Raw genomic sequence first — 22,755 nt, forward strand, 5'->3', positions numbered from 1 at the left:
AAATGAGAGAGAACAGGTTAGTACAAAGAGTGAAGAAGTTGATGGATTAAAGTTTAAGGTTGAAAAGCTAGAGCAAAATCTCCTTGAGTCAGAGAACAGATGGGTAGCAGAACTTGCTCGGGCAACTCAGCAAAATGATGTTAATCTTGAGCAACTGAGTAATTTAGAAAGGAAACTGAAATCAAAAGAGGATCAAATTCAATCATTGCAACAAGAACAGGACATAATTCAAACAGAGTTGTCCAAATATCTGTCTGCATTGTCAAGTAGTAGGTACTTCCTCAAAGACAGTGACAGTGATGCTGGTCAGCAAGCAGCTAAAACTGTTTTGGAAAAATTCTCTACTGTGATAGATACTATTATCAGCAAAGAAGCTGAAGCAATGGCACTGCAGCAGACTATTTTAGAGAGAGAGGAAGAAGTACATCACCTGAAGAATCAGCTAGAAAGCATGTTGTCCCTGAAGGAAGAGAAAGAGTTGATGCAGAAAGACTTTAAAAAGGCCAAAGCTGCTGACGAATCTGAGATTGAATATCTCTTAAATGAAATGAGCACTGCTAAGGATGCATTATGTAGGCAACAATCTGTCTGTGAAGAAAAGGAAATTGCATTATCAAACATGAGGAAGGAGGTTGTTTTCCTCCAGGAGAAGATAGATAAATTAGAAAAAGAGCTTGAAAGTAGTTGCAAGACACTGAACACCGAATGTCAAAAAGCAGCAAAACTTTTAGAAGAAATAGAGCATAAAAACCAGATGATGGAAAACTTTAGTTCCCAAACCAACCAACAGAAGGATTTGATTACTTCTCTAAGCCAGCAGTTAAAAGAAAAGGATTGCTCAGTTACTCAAGTCATGGAATCCATGTCTAATGAAATGGTAAAATTCTCTGAGGAAAAAAATGTGCTTGCTATCGAATTGCAACAACTAGAAGCCATAAGGAAGAGTATGACAGAAGAGATAAGTACATTATCACAGCAGGTAGAAAAATATAAGAAAGAACTTGAACTCAGTCAAGTTGTGTTGACCAACAAAGAAACTACCATAAAAGATTTGGTGAGTGAGAAGGCGCAGCTAAATATTACTTTGGAAAAATTAAATCAAGAAAAAGAGAATCTGAAAAAGAAACTTCAGGCAGCTTTGCTAATAAGGAAGGACTTAATTCGGAAAAATGAGAAGCTTGATAAAAAGACAGAACATTTTCTGGAGCAAATTGATGACTTAGTAAAGCAGGTTGAAAATGCTGAGGCTCACAACAAAGATCTCGAATCCCAACTTGAAGGACTGAAGACACAATTGTTAGAAAAAGATGTGAAGATAAAGGACATGAGTGAATCCTTATCAGCCAAGGCAGAACACTTGGAGCAGCTGGAGAAAGCAGTTACAGAATTCAAAGCTACTATAGCTGAACAAAAAAGTATGTCTGATAAGAACTTGATCTATCTACAAGAGAAGGATTGTCTGCTTTCACAAATGCAGTCTGTGCTGAATGAGAGAGATAAAATGCACAGAGAGGAACGTTCACAACTTTTCTTAACCATAGAAAATCTCAAAGGTGAAATAGAAAAGAGAGATGAAACATTCAAGGAAACGAATGGGTCGGAAGCTACCCTAAATACCGAAAGTTCCTGTAGTAACATTACACACCAACCTAATGAAATGAATCCAGTCACTGAGCTGCAGAAAGACAAGGAAATCCTGCAAAAGAAACTTAAGGCACTGCTTGTGGTTCGCAAAGAAAGCACTAAACAAATTCAGAAGCTAAAAGAAGAGCATGCTAAGCTACAAGGAGATTTTCATGAACTAGCAAAAGACTTTGAGCTCATTAAAAAAGAAAAGAAAGCACTCCAGGAGATTCATCAGAGAAAGTGTGAAGACTTTGACTCCAATTTATTGCTTTTATACTCTCTGCAGAAAAGGTTGGACACTGATACATCTCTTAGGCACAGTGAAAATGCTCAGCAGAAAACATTAGAGTCCAGGGAGCTAAATGTGAAGGCTGATGTAAGGGTTGAAAAATCAGGAAATATGGTAAGTATGATGACAATGGAAGAATCTGAGATGGCGAAACTTCATGATAACTATGCTAGACTTACGGAAGAAAAAGAAAAGTTAAAAGAGAAGTCACTTGAACTTGGTAACGGACAGCAAGAAACAGTAAAACTGAAGATCTCTGTTGAGCAACAGGAACAGCAGTATAAACAAGAGAGAGACAGTATGTTGATTGAACAAGGTCTGCTTAAGCAACAACCAGAATCATATAAAAATGAATTGCAAGCTGTGAAAACTATAGTTGAAACTGTGAATAATGAAAAGAGTAAACTCCACAAAAAACATGACGATCACCTAACAAGTCTGAAAGAAACTGAAATACATCCCAGTGAAGAAAACAAGCAACTATTGATGGAATTCAATATGCTGCGTGAGAAAGTTTTGCCAGTTTCTAGTGCATACAAAAATGTGGCAGGTGTAAGAGATGACACAAAAACTGTGTGGCCGCATTCTGATAATGTGCTGGAGAACAGTGTTCAAGGCCCAGACTTCTGTAGTTCATTGGAAGATGTCACTTACACAGAAAGAGAATCGCTAGATGTCACTAATACAGGAATAAAAACATTAACTGAAAGAATAGGTGATCCTCTACCAACAGAAATGTCTCGGGAATGGATAGAAGAAAATGTAAATGGCAGAAGCTATCAACCTCAACTGCAGAAGTATGATGCTGAAGAGAAAAACAGGGAACGTCTCCAAAGAAAGCTCCAAGCTGCTTTAATATCACGTAAAGAAGCATTGAAGGAAAACAAAACTCTTAAAGATCAAATGGAGTTACTAGTTTTGGAAAACAAAGAGTTGATTGGTAAGGTTCACACCCTTGGACAGCTGATGTCTGAGTTGGGTAGAGAGAAACAAAACTTGAGTACTGCACTGTATAAAGAGGAGACTCTTGTGGCAGAAAATGCTAGATTGTTAATTGAAAATGAAAACCTAACTGCTGCGTGTGAGAGTCTGAAGTGTACCATGCAGACCATAGGACAAGAGAAGGAAGCTTTTTCTTTTCAATTGAATTCCTTAAAAGATTCTCAGACAGTTGAATTAACAGGTTGGAAAGCTAAACACAGTGAATTAAAGCAGGAGTATGAATCTCTGCTTCAGGCCTATGAGAATATTAGTAGTAAAATAGCAGAAATGAGGCACATTATTGATGTCACTAGAAAAGAAAAGCAGGAAGCTCTTCACAGAGTAAATGAGAGAGAATCTGATACACATAAACTTAAGGAGCTGCTTCTAAAAGCAGCTGATGAAAGTGTACAAGTAAAGGAACAACTGAAACAGCTGACTGAATCTAAACAGAAGGAAATAAGTGAACTAAAGATTGCAGCTGAAAAGCAAGCATCTGAGCACAAGTTGTGTTTGGAAGACTATCAAAGAAAATTTGATGAATCTGTTCTTCAGAACAAGCAGCTAGCGGAGGAAAATAAGCAATTAAAGGAAGTTTCTGAAATTTTAAAGCAAACCTTGGAGAAAACAGAGAAGGAAAATGAGCAGCTTTCTAAGGATTTTAGTCTAACAAAATCTGCTCTCAGGGACCTCCAAACACGGTTGCAATTGAACAAGTCTGATGTGCAGTCCAAGATATGTGATTCCCTCTGTGAAAGAGAGTCATTATTAAAACACATTGATTTGTTAAATGAGGGGATTTCAGAAAAAGAGAAAAGCATGCTGATCTTAAAGCAAGAGAACAAAACTTTGTTAGAGAGATTGAATGATGCTGAAAAATCTCTGCATCAGAAGAAAAGCTCTTTATCAAAGATGGAAAATGATTGTAAAAATCTTAATCAGGAAATAGTCAGTCTTGGTGAAAGAATTAAAATATTAGAGGATGATAAATGTCTCTTACAAGAAGAATTAGAAAATGTTCAAGAAACATCTTATAAAGTAAAAAATGAGAGAGAATTTTTGGAGACAGAGTTGCTCAACCACATCAAAAAATTGGATCAAACAACAGACAAACTGAAAGCCACACAGATACAAAATAGCCTCCTTGTAGAGCAGTTGGAAAATTTGAAAGCAGAGAAATGCAACACAATAAGAGAAAAAGAAGAGCTGCAGCATCTGGTCAGAGTATTTGAAGAAAAACTGAAAACTGCTCAGAGAGACAATCATGAGACAAAAAACAAAACTAAAGAGTTGCAAGAACTTTTGAGGGAAAAACAACAGGAGATCAACCAGTTGCAAAAGGATTCTATTAAATACCAGGAGATGATATTGGACTTGGGAAAATCTGTGAAATTGTCACATTCAAAAAGTGAAAAAATTGAGAAAGATTTAAACAGTGCAGAAGGAAAGCTTGCAAAATCAAATGAAGAGCTGCAGAAGCTAACTGAAAAACTCTGTTTACAGAATATCTCACTGTATGAGTCAAAGGCTGAAATACAGCGACTTGCAAATGACAACCTACGTAGTAAAAATGAACTTAAAAAGAAAGAAAACAGAATATCAAATCAAAGGAGAGAATATGAGAACCAATTGGAGTTCAGCCTTCAGCAGGTAAAAGCAGCTTGCCTTGTTTCCTCATAAGGGGATCAGGGAGCTTTTTCTGGAAGTGACACTGGAAGTATTAAGAGAAGCATGGGCAGCAAAGTGTGGATCATTAGCAAGCAGGGAGCCAACTTCATTGGCCAAGAAGGTATCCTTTTTCTTGTCCTGCCAGAGTTGGGATAAGAGGAGCTGGACCTCCTGTGTGAATAGATTTACTTCGTAGGATGCTGAAGCCAATGGGATGGGCTATGTCCTCATCATGTGAGGAGCAAAGAATTGTGTGAAGCAGGCTGCACTCCTGAGTTATTTCCTCCTGCCTGACGCAGCAGTCATTCCTCCTGGCTCTCCTCTTTCGTCAGATAAGTCTACCTTGTTTCATCTCCTCTTCAGTTAAATTTCCCTCCTTGTCATTTTCTCTAGATTTCTGTCTCAAACAAACAACCAAAAACAAACAAACAAACTTCTCATTTAAAGTCTTTTTCTTGGTGGCTATCGCCACACAGCTAGACAAGTGTCGTAACCTTCTGCTCTTTCGACAGTTCGACACGTGTTTTTTTCATAAAGACAAGGTGGTTTTATGTACAGTCCCTTCCTTCCTTCCTTCACTACTCTCTAGATTTCATGTTCAACAAGAACTGGTTTTACCGACCTTTTGTCCTAATGCTAAACATCTAGGGATGCATGCAGAGCTCTGAAAATTTACATTCATTGGACAAAAACTTTTCAGAAGATAGACTCTGTATTTTTATCCTTTCACCCATCCTCCTTGGGGGTTAGGGTCAGCAGTGCTACTTTGGCGAGGTGGATTAGAGCCTGTATTTTCCTTGCTTATGATTCCCTCAAATTGCCCCAGCCAACTCAGGTGCTTCTGCACTCAACAAGGTCAGTTTCCACCTCTGCAGCCTTCATGGCTAACACACCCTTGCTGGATATCTGTAAAGCTTCCACTTGGTCATCCACCACCACTTTTACCAGACATTATAAACTGGACTGATAGTCTGCAGCTGAGGCAGCCTTTGGCCATACTGTTCTCCATCAGGTTTTACAACCGGTGCATCTTCAGATATGGGACCCACCCATTTTCTGTTCATCTGCTGTGGTATGTCCCATCCTATTGGCTCCAGCATCCCACAAAGTAAATAGAATGATTGGTCTTACTAGAAGTGTGGATTTGCGAGTAGGGATGCTGGAGCCAAGGCAGTTTCCGATGCCTGTTAGTGTAGATATAGTCTATTGATAGTAATTTCCTTGCCTTTCAGATATCTAGTACATTTCTTCCTTTAGATTTTTGAGCCATGGAGAGAAGAGGTAGGCAGACCTTTTATTTCAGTGACTCCATCAGTGTTTGCTGCTTGGCGAATCCAGAAAACTGCTTCACACAATTCTTTGCTCCTGCCTTGCATCACGTGACGAAGACATAACCCATCCCATTGGTTCCAGCATCCCTACTTGCAAATCTACACTTCAGGTAAGACCAATCGTTTTATCTATCTGTGCCCCAGTTTTCTGAGGCTTAGATATGTTGATCTGAGGTCCGTGAGTAGGTTGGAGTCCCCTCCCTTCTTTGCACTTAAGGTAAAGGGACCCCTGACCATTAGGTCCAGTCACGGACGACTCTGGGGTTGCGGCGCTCATCTCGCTTAATTGGCCAAGGGAGCCGGCGTACAGCTTCTGGGGTCATGTGGCCAGCATGACTAAGCTGCTTCTGGCGAACCAGAGCAGTGCATGGAAATGCCATTTACCTTCCCGCTGGAGCGGTACCTATTTATCTACTTGCACTTTGACGTGCTTTCGAACTGCTAGGTTGGCAGGAGCAGGGACCGAACAACGGGAGCTCACCCCTTCACAGGGATTCAATCCTCCGACCTTCTGATTGGCAAGCCCTAGGCTCTGTGGTTAACCCACAGTGCCATCTGTGTCTCGCTTTCAAACTTAATTAGAAATAAATGCAAGAAGAAACATGTTTTGTCCAGGCTAAGAAGAAAGCCTAATTTTCCAGCCAGAATTTGAAAGAAAAAAATGTTTGAAAAACAATGCTGCAATGGAAATATAGAAGTTCCACATAACATTATCAATTTCTCCTATCATTTTTAATGATGTTGTCCAAGGGATAGGAAACAGTTGCTCTTAATCCCATCAGTAGTTGCTTTTTTTCTTCACTGACATGTCTTTACTTCTCTTTCATATTGAATAATTTGTATTTGATTTCTCTAGGTTGCTTATGAATTCCTCTCTCCTTTGTCTCATATCTTCCAACACAATTTTAAAATGCTTTGCTTCTTCTTGACTTTTTGGCAAACTTCGTTGTTAATTGCGAAAATTCTTTTATTATTTCCTCTCCATGAGCAAACTTGCCTGGGGAAGCACAAAATCCTAGCACAAAATCCAATTTAATCAATTTCTGAGGACTATATATTGTGGGACTGCTTTTTGCTTTTTCCCCCTGAAGAGATGTTTCTGCAGAGTGTATAAAAGCAATAAATTAGAGTCAAATTCTTCACACTTTCTCTGATGAATCTCCTTGAGTGCTTTCTTTTCTTTTTTAATGAGCCCAAAGTCTTTTGTTAGCTTGAATTCTGTAACCGCTTTCTCCAGCTGCTCCAAGTGTTCTGCCTTGGTTTCATTCGTGTCATTTATCTTCACATCTTTTTCTAACAATTGGGTCTTCAGTCCTTCATGTTGGGATTCGAGATCTTTGTTGTGAGCCTCAGCATTTTCAACCTGCTTTACTAAGTCATCAATTTGCTCCAGAAAATATTCTGTTTTTTTATCAAGCTTCTCGTTTTTCTAAATTAAGTCCTTCCTTATTAGCAAAGCTGCCTGAAGTTTCTTTTTCAGATTCTCTTTTTCTTTATTTAATTTTTCCAAAGTACCGTATTTTTCGCTCCATAAGTAGTGCAGCTTCTTTTGCAATGGGAAAAGCCCTGTTTTTTGATGATCAGCTCAAAGTGGTGCAGCTTTTTTTTTGCAAAGGGAAAAGCCCTGTTTTTTGAGGATCAGCTCAAAGTGGTGCAGCTTCTTTTTCAAAGAGGAAAAGCCACATTTTTATGGGGTTCAACTCACAGTTCTGCAGCTTCTAGTCCTACAGCCATTTCTACAGTTTCCAGACAGATAATCTAATCAGCCAGTCACAAGCAGCCTCCCTCTGCATTCAACAATGGAGGCCTGGGCAAGGGGGCAGGGCTGGAAAGGGAGCCTTATCTCTCTCCCCATCACTTGCTGAACAGCTGTTCAGCGGCTTCCTTTCAACACCCCCTTCTCTCTTTGTAAAAAAAGCACAATCTGCTTTTGGCCCCTAGGCAATTCAGCTCCAGGGACCATGCATTCACTCCATAAGACGCACAGAGATTTCCCCTTACTTTTTAGTAGGAAAAAAGTGCATCTTATGGAGCGAAAAATACGGTAATACTTAGCTGCACCTTCTCACTCACCAAATCTTTTATGGTAGTTTCTTTGTTGGTCAACACAACTTGACTGAGTTCAAGTTCTTTCTTATATTTTTCTACCTGCTGTGATAATGTACTTACCTCTTCTGTCATACTCTTCCTTATGGCTTCTAGTTGTTGCAATTTGATAGCAAGCGTATTTTTTTTCCTCAGAGAATTTTACCATTTCATTAGACATGGATTCCATGACTTGAGTAACTAAGCAATCCTTTTCTTTTCACTGCTGGCTTAGAGAAGTAATTAAATCCTTCTGTTGCTTGGTTTGGGAACTAAAGTTTTTCATCATCTGGGTAATGCAAAGAAGTGAGGAGACTCCAAGCTTAATGTCCTCGGCCCAGTATACCTGAAGGAGCGTCTCCACCTACATCATTCAGCCTGGGCACAGAGGTCCAGCTCCAAGGGCCTTCAGGTGGTTCCTTCACTGCAAGAAGTGAGGTTACAGGGAACCAGGCAGAGGGCCTTCTCGGTAGTGGTACCCGCCCTGTGGAATGCCCTCCCATCAGATGTCAAGGAAATAAATAAGTTTGTGACTTTTAGAAGACATCTGAAGGTTTAAATGTTTGACGTTTCATCATGTTTTTAATATTCTATTGGGAGCCGCCAAGAGTGGCTGGGGAAACCCAGACAAATGGGCGGGATATAAATAATAAATTACTACTACTACTGCTCACGGACCTCAGACTAACATCTCTAAGCCTCAGAAAACTTCTGGGGCACAGATAGATCTACTCACACAGGAGGTCCAGTAGGACAAGACAAAGGATACCTTCTCTGCCAATGAAGTTGGCTTCCTGCTTGCTAATGATCCACACTTTGCTGCCCATGCTTCTCTAATACTTCCAGTGTCACTGGTCGAACAAAACTGCTCTGCAATTGAGTTTTAATTTTGCTTTACAAGGCCTGAGTCTTTTATTGTAACTTCTTTGTTGGTCAGCACAACTTGACTTAGTTCAAGTTCATTCTTATATTCTTCTACCTGCTGTGATAAAGTTTTGCTGCTTTTTGACATCCGGTTTTTAGTGTCTTGCAACTACTTTCAAGCTCTTTTTCTAATTTATCTGTCTTCTCCTGGAGGAAAACAACCTCCTTCCTCATGTTTGATAATGCAATGTTCTTTTCTTCACAGACAGATTGCTGCCTACGTAATTCATCCTTAGTAGTACAGTCGTACTTTGGATCTCGAATGCCACAAACCCGGAAGTGAGTGCTCTGGTTTGCGGACATTTTTTTTGAAAGCCGAACGTCCGATGTGGCTTCCACGGATTCCGATTGAGTGCAGGAAGCTCCTGCAACCAATCAGAAGCCGCACCTTGGTTTTCGAACATTTTTGGAAATCGAACGGACTTCCGAAATGGATTATGTTCAAGAACCAAGGTACGACTGTACTCAGTTCATTTAACAGATGTTCAGTCTCAGATTGGTCAGCAGCTTTGGCCTTTTTAAAGTCATTCTGCGTCAACTCTTTCTCTTCCTTCAAGGACAACATGCTTTCTAGCTGATTATTCAGGTGATGGACTTCTTCCTCTCTCTCTAAAATAGTTTGCTGCAGTGTCATTGCTTCAGCTTCTTTGCTGATAATAGTATCTATCACAGTAGAGAATTTTTCCAAAACAGTTTTAGCTGCTTGCTGACCAGCATCACTGTCACTGTCTTTGATGAAGTACCTACTACTTGACAATGCAGACAGATATTTGGACAACTCTGTTTGAATAATGTCCTGTTCTTGTTGCAATGATTGAATTTGATCCTCTTTTGATTTCAGTGTCCTTTCTAAATTACTCAGTTGCTCAAAATTAACATCAAGTTCTGCCACCCATTTGTTCTCTGGCTCAACATAGTGTCTCTCTCTTGTTTATACTGCTATTCCTGTAGCTCAGCAGAGATGCTTTTTGCTCTACCCTACCAAGTTCAAGGCAGCAGTGCCCTCATTCCAGCCTTTCTTTAGGATGTTCCTAAGCTTCTTGAGGAGGGGGAAAAGCAACCATAACAGCTAAATATTGTTTATTGGCAAATGGCTGGTCAGGGGCAGACACCAGCAGAAATAGTTGTGTTGTCCTAGCCCAAAATCTAGTTTGAATCAATTTCTGAGGACTATATATTGTGGGGCTGCTTTTTTCTTAGCCTGTACAAAACCTGTTTCTTCTTGCATTCCCCCCCCCCCCCAATTAAATGCAAAGAAGAGAGGGGAGAAAAAATTGAAGACAAGAATTTCACTCTAACTTTCCCAGCCAGAATGAATCATCATGGGTCATATGTTGGGTGGGAAACACACTTTTTACCTACTGTCTTTCAGGTTGGACAGTAGTATGGGTGTTGTCTCCACAGCTCAAATAACATCACACAACTTCTCTTTTAAAGCCAAAGATGAAAGACAGCAGTTCTCTCATTCCAGTCTTTCTTTCGGATTCTTGAGGGGGGAAAGCAATCAAAACAGCATAATATTGTTTATACAGTCATACCTTGGATCTCAAATGCCTTGGGTCCCAAAAAAATTGGCTCCTGAACAATCGAAACCCAGAAGTGAGTTCCGGTTTTTGAACGATTTTTGGAAGCCAAACGTCCGGAGCGGCCTCCATGGTGTCCTATTGGCTTCAGGAGCTTCCTGCAGCCAATCAGACGCCACACTTTGGTTTCCGAAAGTTTTGGAAGTCGAACAAACCTTCGGAGCGGATTCTGTTCAACTTCCAAGGTACAACTGCATTGGCAAATGGTAGGTCAGGGGCAGACACCAGCAGAAATAGTTGTGTGTTGTTTCAGGACAGTAGTTCTCAAACTTTTTTATCTGAGCCACACTTTCAGATTAAAATTTGCTTGTGCCACTCCAAACTTTTTAATCGTAAGAAATATATTGGAAAACCAAAAGAAACAGCTAGTAGTGCTTGATTTATAACATAAAACAAAGATACTTTATATTATTATTATTAGTAGTAGTAGTAGTAGAATTTATTTACTGCACTATACCTGGAGCTCTCAGGGCAGTTCACAGAATAAAATGTGATCATAGGACATCCAAAAAGTATAAAGCAATGCAGCTACATAAGAACATGAATCAATCCTAAAATAGAATGATAAACAAGCCCCTTACATAAGTACCTTAAGTATGTGTACAAACTCAATGAGAGGTGTTGAGCTTGCTTTTGCCCGGTAATCTCATTTATATTAGGTCTAATTTGAGACAAACTCCATATCTAACCATATTCTGCATTTTTTAAAAAATTGATACTATACTAAACTATACTATCCTACACTGAAATGTTTAAATGTTTCTTTGATTGCCCTTGAATCTTCCTGCCACACTTGTCATTCTTTCCTGCACCACACCCTTTGAGAAACATTGAATTACAATACTGATCTGTTCTCAAGTCTTCTCAGGGTACAAGAACACTCATGAAGTTTGCCTAGTGCTGCTAACCACATTTTCTTCACACTGGTGTACTGTCTTAGGTCTTGTTAACAGTTCTGCTTTCCAGGGTCCAGGCTGGCAGAGATTTCCGCCTTTAAGAAAGACATTCAGGTCTGCTGACAAGAGATTTCTGCTCTTAAGAAAGACATTCAGGTCTGATTAAACCAGGAACCAGTTTCTTATCCAAAGTTTGCTTTCACTCCACTCCATAGTTCTTCAGAGCTATCACTTCTGTTGTGCACCCAGTTTTCCCCCTGTATTCCAGAAGTCTTCCTAACAATTGTGGGCATGCATCCTTCCTACTTTAATTATTCATTTTGGAATTAATATAAACAGCTACATGGAAGTGTTTGCATACAGTACTATGTTGTGAAATAAGTTAACTTTACTAAACAAACAATCTTTTGGTTTTATGAAGTTTCCACATAAGCAGCATATCCATATTGCTCTGTTTAGGGTGAGACTCAAGCAGAATTTCCTCCAGGAGCTCCTCAAGAAAGAGCTGAAGTCATTGAAATGGACAGCATGGACTTCATTGAAATCAATGGAAGGTCAGAATTATTTCTGCTCATTTGTAAACTATGCTTTATTAACTGGTCTTAAACCTAGAGCTCATTTCTCTTGATAAGATGTAAGATTATCATATCATAAATTTTAACCACCTAAGATGAATAATTACTGTACAATAATCCAATAGGAACAAACTACTACATAAAGCAAACTAGTTTTGCTTTGCATTATTTTTTTCCTCCTTTGGAATTTGGGTTTGTTCTAGGCTTGCACAGAGGCAAGAACCAACTTTATTGGAATTAATGGGGACTCTCTCAGAAGAGAGGAATAGACGGGAAGCTGCGGAAGAGGCCCTCGGGCTCTTGGAAGAACAAATTAAAAGGTAGCAACACGTGTGAAAGGTATTTGGGGCTGATCTCGAACTGTGCTGATATTGGTAGACCACAAACAGGCAACCTGTAATGTGCCCATGCATGCGACCTTTGGTCACTCTCAGTGCAGCCCACCAAATTCTCAGGGGACCTGGCCCCCCTTTTTTCAGTGTACAGCTGGTCAACTGTCAGACTGGTTCATGGGAAAGATTACTGGCTGCATCAGAAATGCTGGGGGCAGGGTGAAGTTAAAACCTTTCTCCCCCGCAGTCATCCTCATCCCTATGTATAAATATTACTGTCCTTGTGCTGCTTTAACCTCCCCATGACACTCCAGATCATAGCTGCCAACTTTCCCCTTTTTTAAAGGGAAATTCCCTTATTCCGAATAGGATTCCTCGCAAGAAAAGGGAAAAGTTGACAGCTATGCTCCAGATGTAGCCCACTGTGCTGGGACAGCAACCTTCTTCATGAACATAGCTGATGGCTAATCAGTAGGGCTTCCTTTGTGCACTGCAACCAATGTCATGGCCCCACACTGCAGACCTGACAACCCAGCTAATCAGATGGGTCAATAGCAGATAGTGAAAGACTGTATCTGAGAGAAATGCAAGTAGGAACTGAGCGGGAAAGAGGGGAGAATGGATGCAAGAGCGGCTGTCTAAGAGCATGAATGTTGGTATGAATGAATGTGTCCGTGTGTTAAACTCACATGCTGGGGAGGCCTGGCCAGATGGGTGGGGCTTGTTTGTTTGTTTGGGAGATGTATTGTGTGTGTGTGTGTGTGTGTGTGTACACGTGATAAGTATATGTGTGCTTCTCATGTTCCGACCCACCACCAGTGCTGGCCAAGCCCAACAGCATATTATCCCTAAGCACTTACCAACACTGATTGCATTGGAGCAATTTATCAATAAGACTCAATAAGTGCTCCATATTTGACACATACATCTCATACATCTATTGCTATAGATTGAAAGGAGTCCCCAGACCTAGACAGAAAAATCCCCCCTCCTCCTGCTGTTCTTGAGGTTCTCATGGGTCCACTTGAACCAGTTCCATGAGGTGGGGTAGGGAGAGTGGGGAAGCCCTGTTGTGCAAGTGGAGGTCCTTGTGCAGGGCTTCCACTGAATCCTGCCCTATATATTACAGTATACCCCATCCATGTATATGCTTATGAACTTGATACGAGCAGCATGGGCTTCAAAGCCAATTACTTGCTGTTTCCAGAATAAAGGTTACTACTCCATTAATAAAGGAGTGTTAATAAAATTGTAATGAAATTACCTGTTCCATTTAACTACAGGATCTGACTCAGTTCAGATTAACCAGGTTCCCCAAATGGGCTGATATCCCAGTTTAAAATTAAAAGAATGATCAGTATAGATAAATAGCAGTTTAAAAGTGTCATGAATCTGATAAGCCTTTTGCATTTCTTTTTTTTAAGGCTTGAAATGATTGATTCCAGGTCAGCATCTGAACAATGTGCTTTTCAGGTGGAAGAAGAGGAAAGGCAGCCTTTTATCATCAACGCTAGCGAACTTACGGTAGTACGAAAGGTAAGCCTGTAAATCTGATACATTATTTTCTTTAATGCGGATGACTAATGCCAAATTGTAAGTCATTTATTTTCAAAAGGGTTTTCACTGAAATACTGGTGTTAACTTTTAAAATACTGAATATTAAAATATTTCCAGCAATTGAATTAGAGAGCAGTAAAACTTTTTTAAAAAACCCAGAACACTTCTCCGTTAGTTTGCTAAGGCATAAGATGTATTTATTTTAGCCCTATGTAGGTGATTCTGCCCCTGTCACATCAGCAGGCAGTGTTAATGGGCACAACTATACATTCTTATCATCAAGATAAGACTTGTGTTGATTGGTTGGTTGGCCAAACATAAAAATGTTTGTGTATGGGAAGGTGAGCTATTATGGTATCAAAGATATAGATATTAAACTGGAGTTTCTGTTCTGATTCCAAATTACCTAGGCTTCTATCCTATTCCTACTTCACCTTGCTCTACCCCACAAGTAGACAGAAAGTACTTTTACATGCACAGAGGTACAGGTCCGGTGGTGGCCCATTGAGTGTTATTGGATGTTCCTCCTTAGAGGAATCTTTTTTGAGGCCATGGGACAATGATGCTGAAAGGAGATAATTTTAAAGCCCTCATGTGCAAGCACCCAACCATTCATGGCTCTTCAGATCACCCCCTAATACATGTCTCTTTTCCCTCTGCAAATCAGGGTAGCCAAAAAAAGAAAGCCTTAGAAAGCTTGCTTTCCCCTTGGTGACGGGGGTGGGGGTGGGGAATGGGGTGTGGGCAGATAGGAAGAGTATTGGATCATAGCTGAAGTAATTTGGAAAATCCTTCACTGTGAAGTTGGGGGGTGGGAATACTAGATTTCCCCATATTTGTAATGGTAGCATACCTCAATTTTGGGAAATTTAGATTCCCAGATTTTACTGAACCACATGCTATCTGTTCTGCTTCCCTCAGTTATGATATCTCAGAAGTGGGCCTTGCTGTGGCAGCACTGACCTTCTGGGAAGCTCTTTCTCTTGCAGTATAGGAGTCTGCAAATGTGATGAGCTTCAGATGACAACTGAAGACTCAGCTGTTCTGATAGACTTTTCCTCAGTGGCGAACGGAGCCGCTTGGCTACCTGGGGCGGCAAATGCGGAGGCACCCCTGGGGGCAGGGCGCCGCTCCGAAGCATGCATGCATCCTGACATCACGACACACAGGCGTGGCGCCTCGCTGGCCCACCCTTTGCTTTCGCCGTGGCCCCGCCCAGGGCACAGCAGGAAGGGAGAACTTAGCAAAGCGCGTGCTGGCCGAGGAAGCAAGCCAGCTGCTGCCGTGCCGATCAATGTTTTTGACAGGCAGTGGGGCTCGGCTTGAGAGTCGCCGGTCGCGGGGGCGGGGCCCCAAGTGTCACCCCCTCCAGGGTGGAACCCATGCCCCGCCCTTGCTCCACCCCTGATTTTCCTAGCCTATCAGAAGTCTTTAAAGTGTCTGCTTTGGGGTTGTTTTGCCTTTCTAGGATTAGGATATTTTAGTATTGTATTTATTTTATGTATTTATATCCCAAAAGAGTCTTTGAGTGTTTAACAAAAGATGTATTTGTAATCTTTTGTAAATTGGTTAGATACTGTTTTGGTACATAACTATATGAAATATAAATAAATGCGACAGTTGCTATAGGAACGCCACGGAAAACAAGTGATCCATACCTGGGCTCTTAAAAATTGAAATGCATTTATTACACAAGACGTCAGTCATTATATATATCCGTCTCTGCACTACTGCTCCACATTACAAGTGGTTGCTGGAGAATCATCAAGGTTCATAATATGATGCTAAGTTGTTGTGTTGTAAATACTTCAGTATCTTATGGCATAGATGTGGATCACTTGCAATGTGAAAGCAATAAAGACCCTACAACTTAGCTATGACACACTTTTTCTCATTTAATTCCACCTTTTGTGTTTATTTTTGTGGGTTTGATTGGAAAGCATGAATGCCCAATGCTAATTTAATAGGATCAAATGCTTCTTTTCTGAACAGGTAAAAAGAGGAGCCCTTTCTTTCAGGAGATGGATTCGGGGACAAAGACTTTGCCGCTCCCAATTGCTGACTTGCAGGGCAAAATCTCGCTATTTCTTTCTCAGTTACTTAGTGGCCCTGCATATTTTTGTTTTCTTACGACTCACGGGCATCTTATAAATGGAAAAGCTCAGAATGACAACCTTTCCCATATCATCAGTATGTAAATATTAGCCAAACTACTCTTTTTTATTTAACTCCACCATCCCAAAAGGCCACATCTCTGGGCCTATTCTGGGGCAGACTGTCCTGCAAGGAAGGATTGTCTCTCTGAGCTTCCCAGAAACTAGTCCAGGACCATGGATTGCTTTATTCATTTTGTATTGATTGATTGAGACAAAGACAAAGTTGTTTTTATTTAATTATCTGCTGTTTGTTCATTTATTCATTTTGTATGATAGATTGAGACAAAGCCAAAGTTGTTTTTATTTAATTATCCGATATCCACAAATACAGTTGAAAATGTTCCTTGCATATTGAAATAAAGTGTTTATTCTGTTTGTGTCCTTGTATTATAGCATCATTCTAATATAGCATGTAGTTGATAATTTCTCAAGAGTCCAAGATCAGATAGATCCATAGTGATCACAATACAAAAAAAAATTATTATTACCTAGAATGGTTTTGCACCAAAATTAGTCACTGGAATAAAGCCTTGTAAAACTGAAAGTGCTTCTAGTCACTCAGAATTCTCTTCCGTGTTGAAATATGTAGCAATCACAGTGAAATTATAGTTGGAGGAGGAGGTACTTCCAAGTACCATCTCTGAAATTACAGGAATCCATTATTTTCATTAAAAGATCACTTTAAAGGCATGCAATTCCAAAACAGTGGCAGCTGTTCAAAGATCAAACATGTTTATACAATAATCACATCAGCAGATGTTGACACTGAGAAAGACATGCATGCACAAATAGATTTCCTTCTCTATGTATTGGGTCCTACGTGGCAAATTAACACCTGGAAAGCAAACTTGGTGGGAATGGCAAGTGAGCCCATGGTTATGATTGAACCAGGAAGTGTCTAAAGAGATGTGACAGCTAAAGAGCTGATTGTTAAAACGTGTCACATAAAATGAAATTGTCTGCTGAGTCTCAAAGGAAACTACTAGCAACTGAACTAGCATCTGATTAAGTTGTCAGATATGAACATTCAGAAGAAGAAAACATGCCTACTGCAAAGTCCTCAACTGCAAATGCTTTCTGTTTCTTATTAGAATAAAAAGACTTCAGAGAGGGGACTATTATGCTTGTGTGAGTAGTAGTTTCCATTTACTATTGAACTGATGCCAAATACTTCGCTGCTTTTAAAGTAAATTGAAGAGTTTAAGAAGTAGTTCAGGGATCTTGTGAAGTGACTATGTGGAGAAAATTGAGGGTGTCCATAAAACCTCTGGATTGCAGTGCAAGTGTGATAGCAAGTGTGGTTTTTGAATCTTGCTTCTGAGCAAGAGACTTTGGTACTTACTAGTAAATTCGTTCCTTTGAGGGTGGGGTCTTATTTAGTGGATTCCAATGCCTAGACACAAGGTGGCTGCCTCAGAGAAACTGGATTTAAGTTCTTGGATATGGATGGAGGCAGGGTACATAGGGTGTGCCAGAAACCCACTCAGCTATAATAAATAGAAAAGAAGAGTGTAGCTGTCTGTTAAAGGCTAGAACTTCACTGACAAGAGGACAAGAGCAGCATAGATGCCAGGAATGCACTTCATTATTCTTAAAGTCCAATATGTTAAGTGTACGTTCTCTAAAGACTGATCAAACACCAGGCCCTAGGACGAAAGATCTCAATGGTGCTACAAAAATGGACACAATTCTTGCGTGATTGGAAACTTGTCAGACACTCCCTTACACCCTGCTTAGGTTATGCATCTTTCTGTATACCTGGATTAGGCTTTGTCTTCCAGGTCAAAGGTTTATAGGGTCAGGCAGAATATACTGCAAGTTTACAAAAGCTTCTACTGATTTAACCACTCTTCTGCAAAGTTATCACTTCTCCTTATGTGCACTGCGCTTATAAACAGTAACTGGTCCATTTCAGAAGGGTTACTCACTGTAGAGCTGGGTGGATATGGATGTTTGTAACTAAACTAGGACTGTATAGTCTCTGAACACCAGGACACATGTATGTTCTTCAGAAGCTCTTGGAATCAAGATCCAGCCATTGTGGTAGTTCCTCTCCCAATGCTGTATGGATCAAGGGTTTGAATACACCAGCCCTTTAAGATGGCAGCTGAGATCATCATCATCATTTTATTTGTATGCTGCCTTTCCACAGTTAAAACAATGCTCAAGGCAGCTTACAATATGAAAAGATTTACATAGTAACACACATATCAAAAGTCGTCATAAAAATAAATAAAACACATCAAAAACTACATAACCAAATTGAACAATTTCCACATAAAGATACAAAAATTAATTATCAGTAACAGCAGCAAAAACTCCCAACAAAACATTCCCCAAAATACCTCAGTCTTCCTGGGCATGACTATCGCAGTTCTCAGTAACAACCTTGTCATCTTTGAAGAGGGAATTCCTGGCCTAATCATCCTATGAAAACCACCAAAAGAGACTCTGAAGTACTGGTTATATATGGGGGAGGTGCATTCTTCTAAATAACTTTACTGTTTTATATGACAAGGAGCAGGGAGATGAATAGATTTTGAATTCTTGTTTGTTTAATGTCTTTCTAATTTAATTTTTTATTTTGTGTTTTTTATTTTATTTTTTTATCCTATACCACAATTGACATTTCTTATGAAAAAGCTATGTATACCTTGTTTAAAAACAAATAGTCCTGGCTTGATGGGATGAGGAAATATAGCAAATAAAGAGGAAAGGACCCCCACACTTAGAAAGGAGCATGTATTCAACACATGCTGTGTTGATGGGGACTTCCCCACCACAGACTAGGGCTTAGATCTGTAGATCAAATTGTATGAGTAGAAGCACTTCCATTCTCATATAGAAAATCTTCAATTATACACATACCCCCAGTGTAAGTCTCTCACATCACCTGCATTATTTACTACCCTGACAGTCCCTTAGGCCTTTGGAGTAGCTTTTTCTGGATGTGAAGGGCCACGGTTTGCAAGACCCCCATACATGAGTCAAATGTTCTGACACAAGCAGAAGTCTTCTTTAAGAAGTTTTTAATGTGTGTGTCAGCTCTCTCTGAGCACAGGAAATTCAAAAGATGCTATTGAAAGATAGGTACTGATGCCAAGCATTTGTGAACAATTCTGGATTTGAAAGTTGCCTGATGGCTACAACTCTGTTGCCCCAGGTTAACCCAATGCCTGTAGAGACAGACACACAATACATTTTCCAGTGTTTGAGATACCAGATACTAAAATGTGCTGTAGGCAACACAGATCAAAAGTGCATGACACAGAACTGAAGTAACTGCAATTATCACTTTGTAAGTGACTAGTTGCTGAGTCATATCCCATTTACAGCATAGAGTCACCTCATCTCAAGATAAGGTGGCTATTTTCTGCCTCTCTACTACAGAATCCTGATAACATGTACAGTTTGCTCACCACTACAGAACTGTACATGGTAAATTCTGTTTTTGAAACCAGTGCCTCTTAATTATTAATAGAGCTATAAACAGAGCTCTATAAACATAGAGCTAGGTACTGATGAAACAAACAAAAACCCTAGTTCTAGGCATGGGCGTAGAAATTATTTCAGCCTATGTGTAAACTAGGAAAAGGAAGTGACAAAAGGGAGATTGGCAGAGTGGAGGAAGTGAGGGAAGCCATTGTCAGCAGTTTAGAGTGGGAAGGCATCCAATGGCATCAGAAACTCTGCCCTAATTTATCTAGCCCTTTAAGCTGTTGCTTTGATAAGCACAAACTGGGGGGGAAATGTTTCCAAAAATGGCATGGCAGACCTAGGCGTTCTATGAATTTCATTCCACGAGCTGGATATAAATGAAATAGAAGGTGAGATCATTTCATTTGTTCCAAGGGAGCTATTGCTATTTTTCACCATTCCCTGGTGTGTTTGGTAAGTATCATCCATATATTGTTTCACCTTTTAGAAGATAAAACAAGACTTGATGTTACTGCAGGTGGGGGGGGGGAGTGTCGGTCTTCTGAGTATACTTGAAGAGCTTGTTCCTTGTGCGGACACAAACAATTGCATTACCTTCTAATTCAAGTTGCCCCATTGGAGCAGTATATTCAATAGTGCCTTGATTTTAGATTGACTATCATTTGGTGAGTGTCAGAACCACTTAGGATATCTGATGGAACTGTATTAATTGCTGTTATTCCAGTGGGATACTCTGCAAGTTACTAACACTACAAGCCTAAACAAATTGAATTAGTTACCAATGTAAACCTACTCATCACCCCATAGAGGGCTGATGAACTCCACACACGTCTTGAGTACATACATCTCTCCATGGTGCAGAAGTGCAAGTATCCTTTCAGGATGTGAGAACATGACACAGAAAAACAACGAGCCAAATGTTAGAATTTAAGCTTTGGAGATGATTAAAGTACATTGGTACCTTGGGTTACCGACGCTCCAGGTTACAGACTCCGCTAACCCAGAAATAGTACCTCGGGTTAAGAACTTTGCTTTAGGATGAGAACAGAAATCGCGTGGCAGCGGGAGGCCCCATTCGCTAAAGTGGTACCTCAGGTTAAGAACAGTTTCAGGTTAAGAACGGACCTCCAGAATGAATTAAGTTCTTAACCAGAGGTACCACTGTACTGCCTGTTTCACCATACAGAAGTAGGCATCAGTTGAAATCAATTTGCGTCCACCTGGCTAGCATCCTGATCCTAAATACTTTTCTGTGAAACTTGCTTCCATGTAAGATATCAACCCAAACCAGATATGCACTTGGTACTGATGGTTTTGCTACTGCAGCTCCTAGCCCCAAGCTATGTTTTTATACCATCACCCCTGTTCCTGCTTGCCTCCAATTTTGTCAGCCTTGCAGAACCACTTTTTTGTTCCCCTCAAAATATATTAGATCTTTCATCTAAGCGGGAACTAACAAATCGACTTGAGGATAAATGTGGACTAAATGTGTCCATTTTTTTAAAAAAATGCTTGCTTTTGTGTGCTTTATTCTGTTTTTTGTTTATTTTTGGCTTTATGCTGTGAAGCAATTAGTTCATTGTTTCTGTTGTTGCTAGGGGCGTATGGATTGTTAGAGAAGGGGTAATACCTCTATTTGAACCATCATAGATGGTGGCGCTGTGGGTTAAACCACAGAGCCTAGAGCTTGCTGATCAGAAGGTCGGCGGTTCGAATCCCCACGATGGGGTGAGCTCCCATTGCTCGGTCCCAGCTCCTGGCCACCTAGCAGTTCGAAAGCATGTCAAAAGTGCAAGTAGATAAATAGGTACTACTCCAGTGGGAAGGTAAACGGCGTTTCCATGCGCTGCTCTGGTTCGCCAGAAGCGGCTTTGTCATGCTGGCCACATGACCCAGAAGCTGTACGCCGGCTCCCTCTGCCAGTAACGCGAGATGAGCGCCGCAACCCCAGAGTCGGACACGACTGGACATCATGGTCAGGGGTCCGTTTACCTTTTAATACCTTTGGTAGGGGACATGTCGTGCTCCTTCTGGAGCAGTTGGTCTACCTTTGGTTCCTACCCTGCATTCAGCTCTCACCTGTGGCGCCTAAAAGCTGTCAGCATGCAACAGCAACCGCACCCCAGGAATGGCTTTGTCTGGCTGGCTAAACCAGGTGAGGGTAGCTTATGGGTCTCAATCCCTCAGTGAGTTAGTGATTTCTCCTGCATGTGAAGACAGGTTCTGGTGGATTGAGCAGATGAGAACAATAGTGGGTCCAACAGTCAAGAAGGCGGTTTCTGCATGTAGTGGGACATGAAGAGCAGATGGGGTTCATCAACCTGGGAAGGTAGCTCATCTAGAAGAACTCTGGTCCTAAACTTTTGCTGCCTTATGGATATCTTCAGGAGAAGAAAAGACTAAGGCGCGTAAGCCCTGCACGAATCTGTTCCTAAGATGATTGGATGGCACCTTGTACACCTCCTTCCGGCAACTCCTGCAGCCAAGCTGGTGCCAAACGTATTGCTCTGCTTTCCTTTGGACCACTTCAGTGAGGCGGAGAGGGAGGTCTTATTGTCTGGGCAGTCCAGGACCTCCATACACCTTGCCCAGGCTTGCACCCCGGGAAGGTCACTTCGGTGCTTGCTAACGCAGCAATTTGAACCCCCCCCCCCGGAGGTACAATCGATTATCTCTCAAGAAAGACAAATGCCAACAACTGTTGTTGATAGTTGGAGGCACGTATTCCCTTACAACTGCACTTGAAAATCCCAAACAGAAGGCACATGTGCAAGTTGTTTTTGGTCAGTGGAACCAGACTTGTCTCAGTGCATTTCCTGGAACAGTCCTTTTGAGAAGGAATTCACAGTTCACAGATACAGAATAGTTCTTGTAAGTGAGCACTTAATGAGAACAGCTGCCATTCCAAAACATTAACCAACACTTTCCAGAGAAGGTCTATTTTTAGATCTTTGCTGCTATGACTGTTTATATCGTTGGGAATAATGTAGAGATTTGGTGGTGCTTTAAATAATATGTTTCTTTAAATCAGGGGTTGGGGCTATGGACCTATGGCCTCCAGATATTGCTGGACTACAGCTCCCATCATAAATGACCATTTGCCATGCTGGCTGGGCAAGATGGAGCCACATGTTGCCCATCCCTGACTTAAATGGTTATTTTCAACAACGTGTGCATTTTATAATTTCAGTACAGTGGTACCTCAGGTTACAGATGCTTCAGGTTACAGACTCCGCTAACCCAGAAATAGTACCTTGGGTTAAGAACTTTGCTTCAGAATGAGAACAGAAATCGGGCAGTGGCGGCGCAGTGGC

General features: G+C 40.8%; 1 protein-coding gene across 9 annotated transcripts in view; it reads left to right on the forward strand.

Annotated features, from left to right (window-relative positions):
- The window catches only part of LOC117047225 (golgin subfamily B member 1-like), a 57,791-nt gene extending 41,411 nt beyond the window's left edge, over positions 1 to 16,380 (forward strand). For 7 of the 9 annotated variants that reach the window (XM_033150157.1, XM_033150140.1, XM_033150167.1 and 4 more), the window contains 5 exons: positions 92 to 4,546; positions 11,843 to 11,937; positions 12,162 to 12,278; positions 13,715 to 13,826; positions 15,840 to 16,380. In XM_033150157.1, the coding sequence (XP_033006048.1) occupies positions 92 to 4,546; positions 11,843 to 11,937; positions 12,162 to 12,278; positions 13,715 to 13,826; positions 15,840 to 15,998 (4,938 nt within the window). In that variant the 3' untranslated portion in view covers positions 15,999 to 16,380. Of the gene's footprint in view, positions 1 to 91; positions 4,547 to 11,842; positions 11,938 to 12,161; positions 12,298 to 13,714; positions 13,827 to 15,839 lie in introns of those variants that run through there. The other 2 variants (XM_033150184.1, XM_033150201.1) reach the window with 2 other exon arrangements.
- The last annotated feature ends 6,375 nt before the right edge of the window (positions 16,381 to 22,755 follow it).

Source organism: Lacerta agilis, chromosome 1 (genome assembly GCF_009819535.1).
Source record: "Lacerta agilis isolate rLacAgi1 chromosome 1, rLacAgi1.pri, whole genome shotgun sequence".
NCBI classification, from domain to species: Eukaryota; Metazoa; Chordata; class Lepidosauria; order Squamata; family Lacertidae; genus Lacerta; species Lacerta agilis.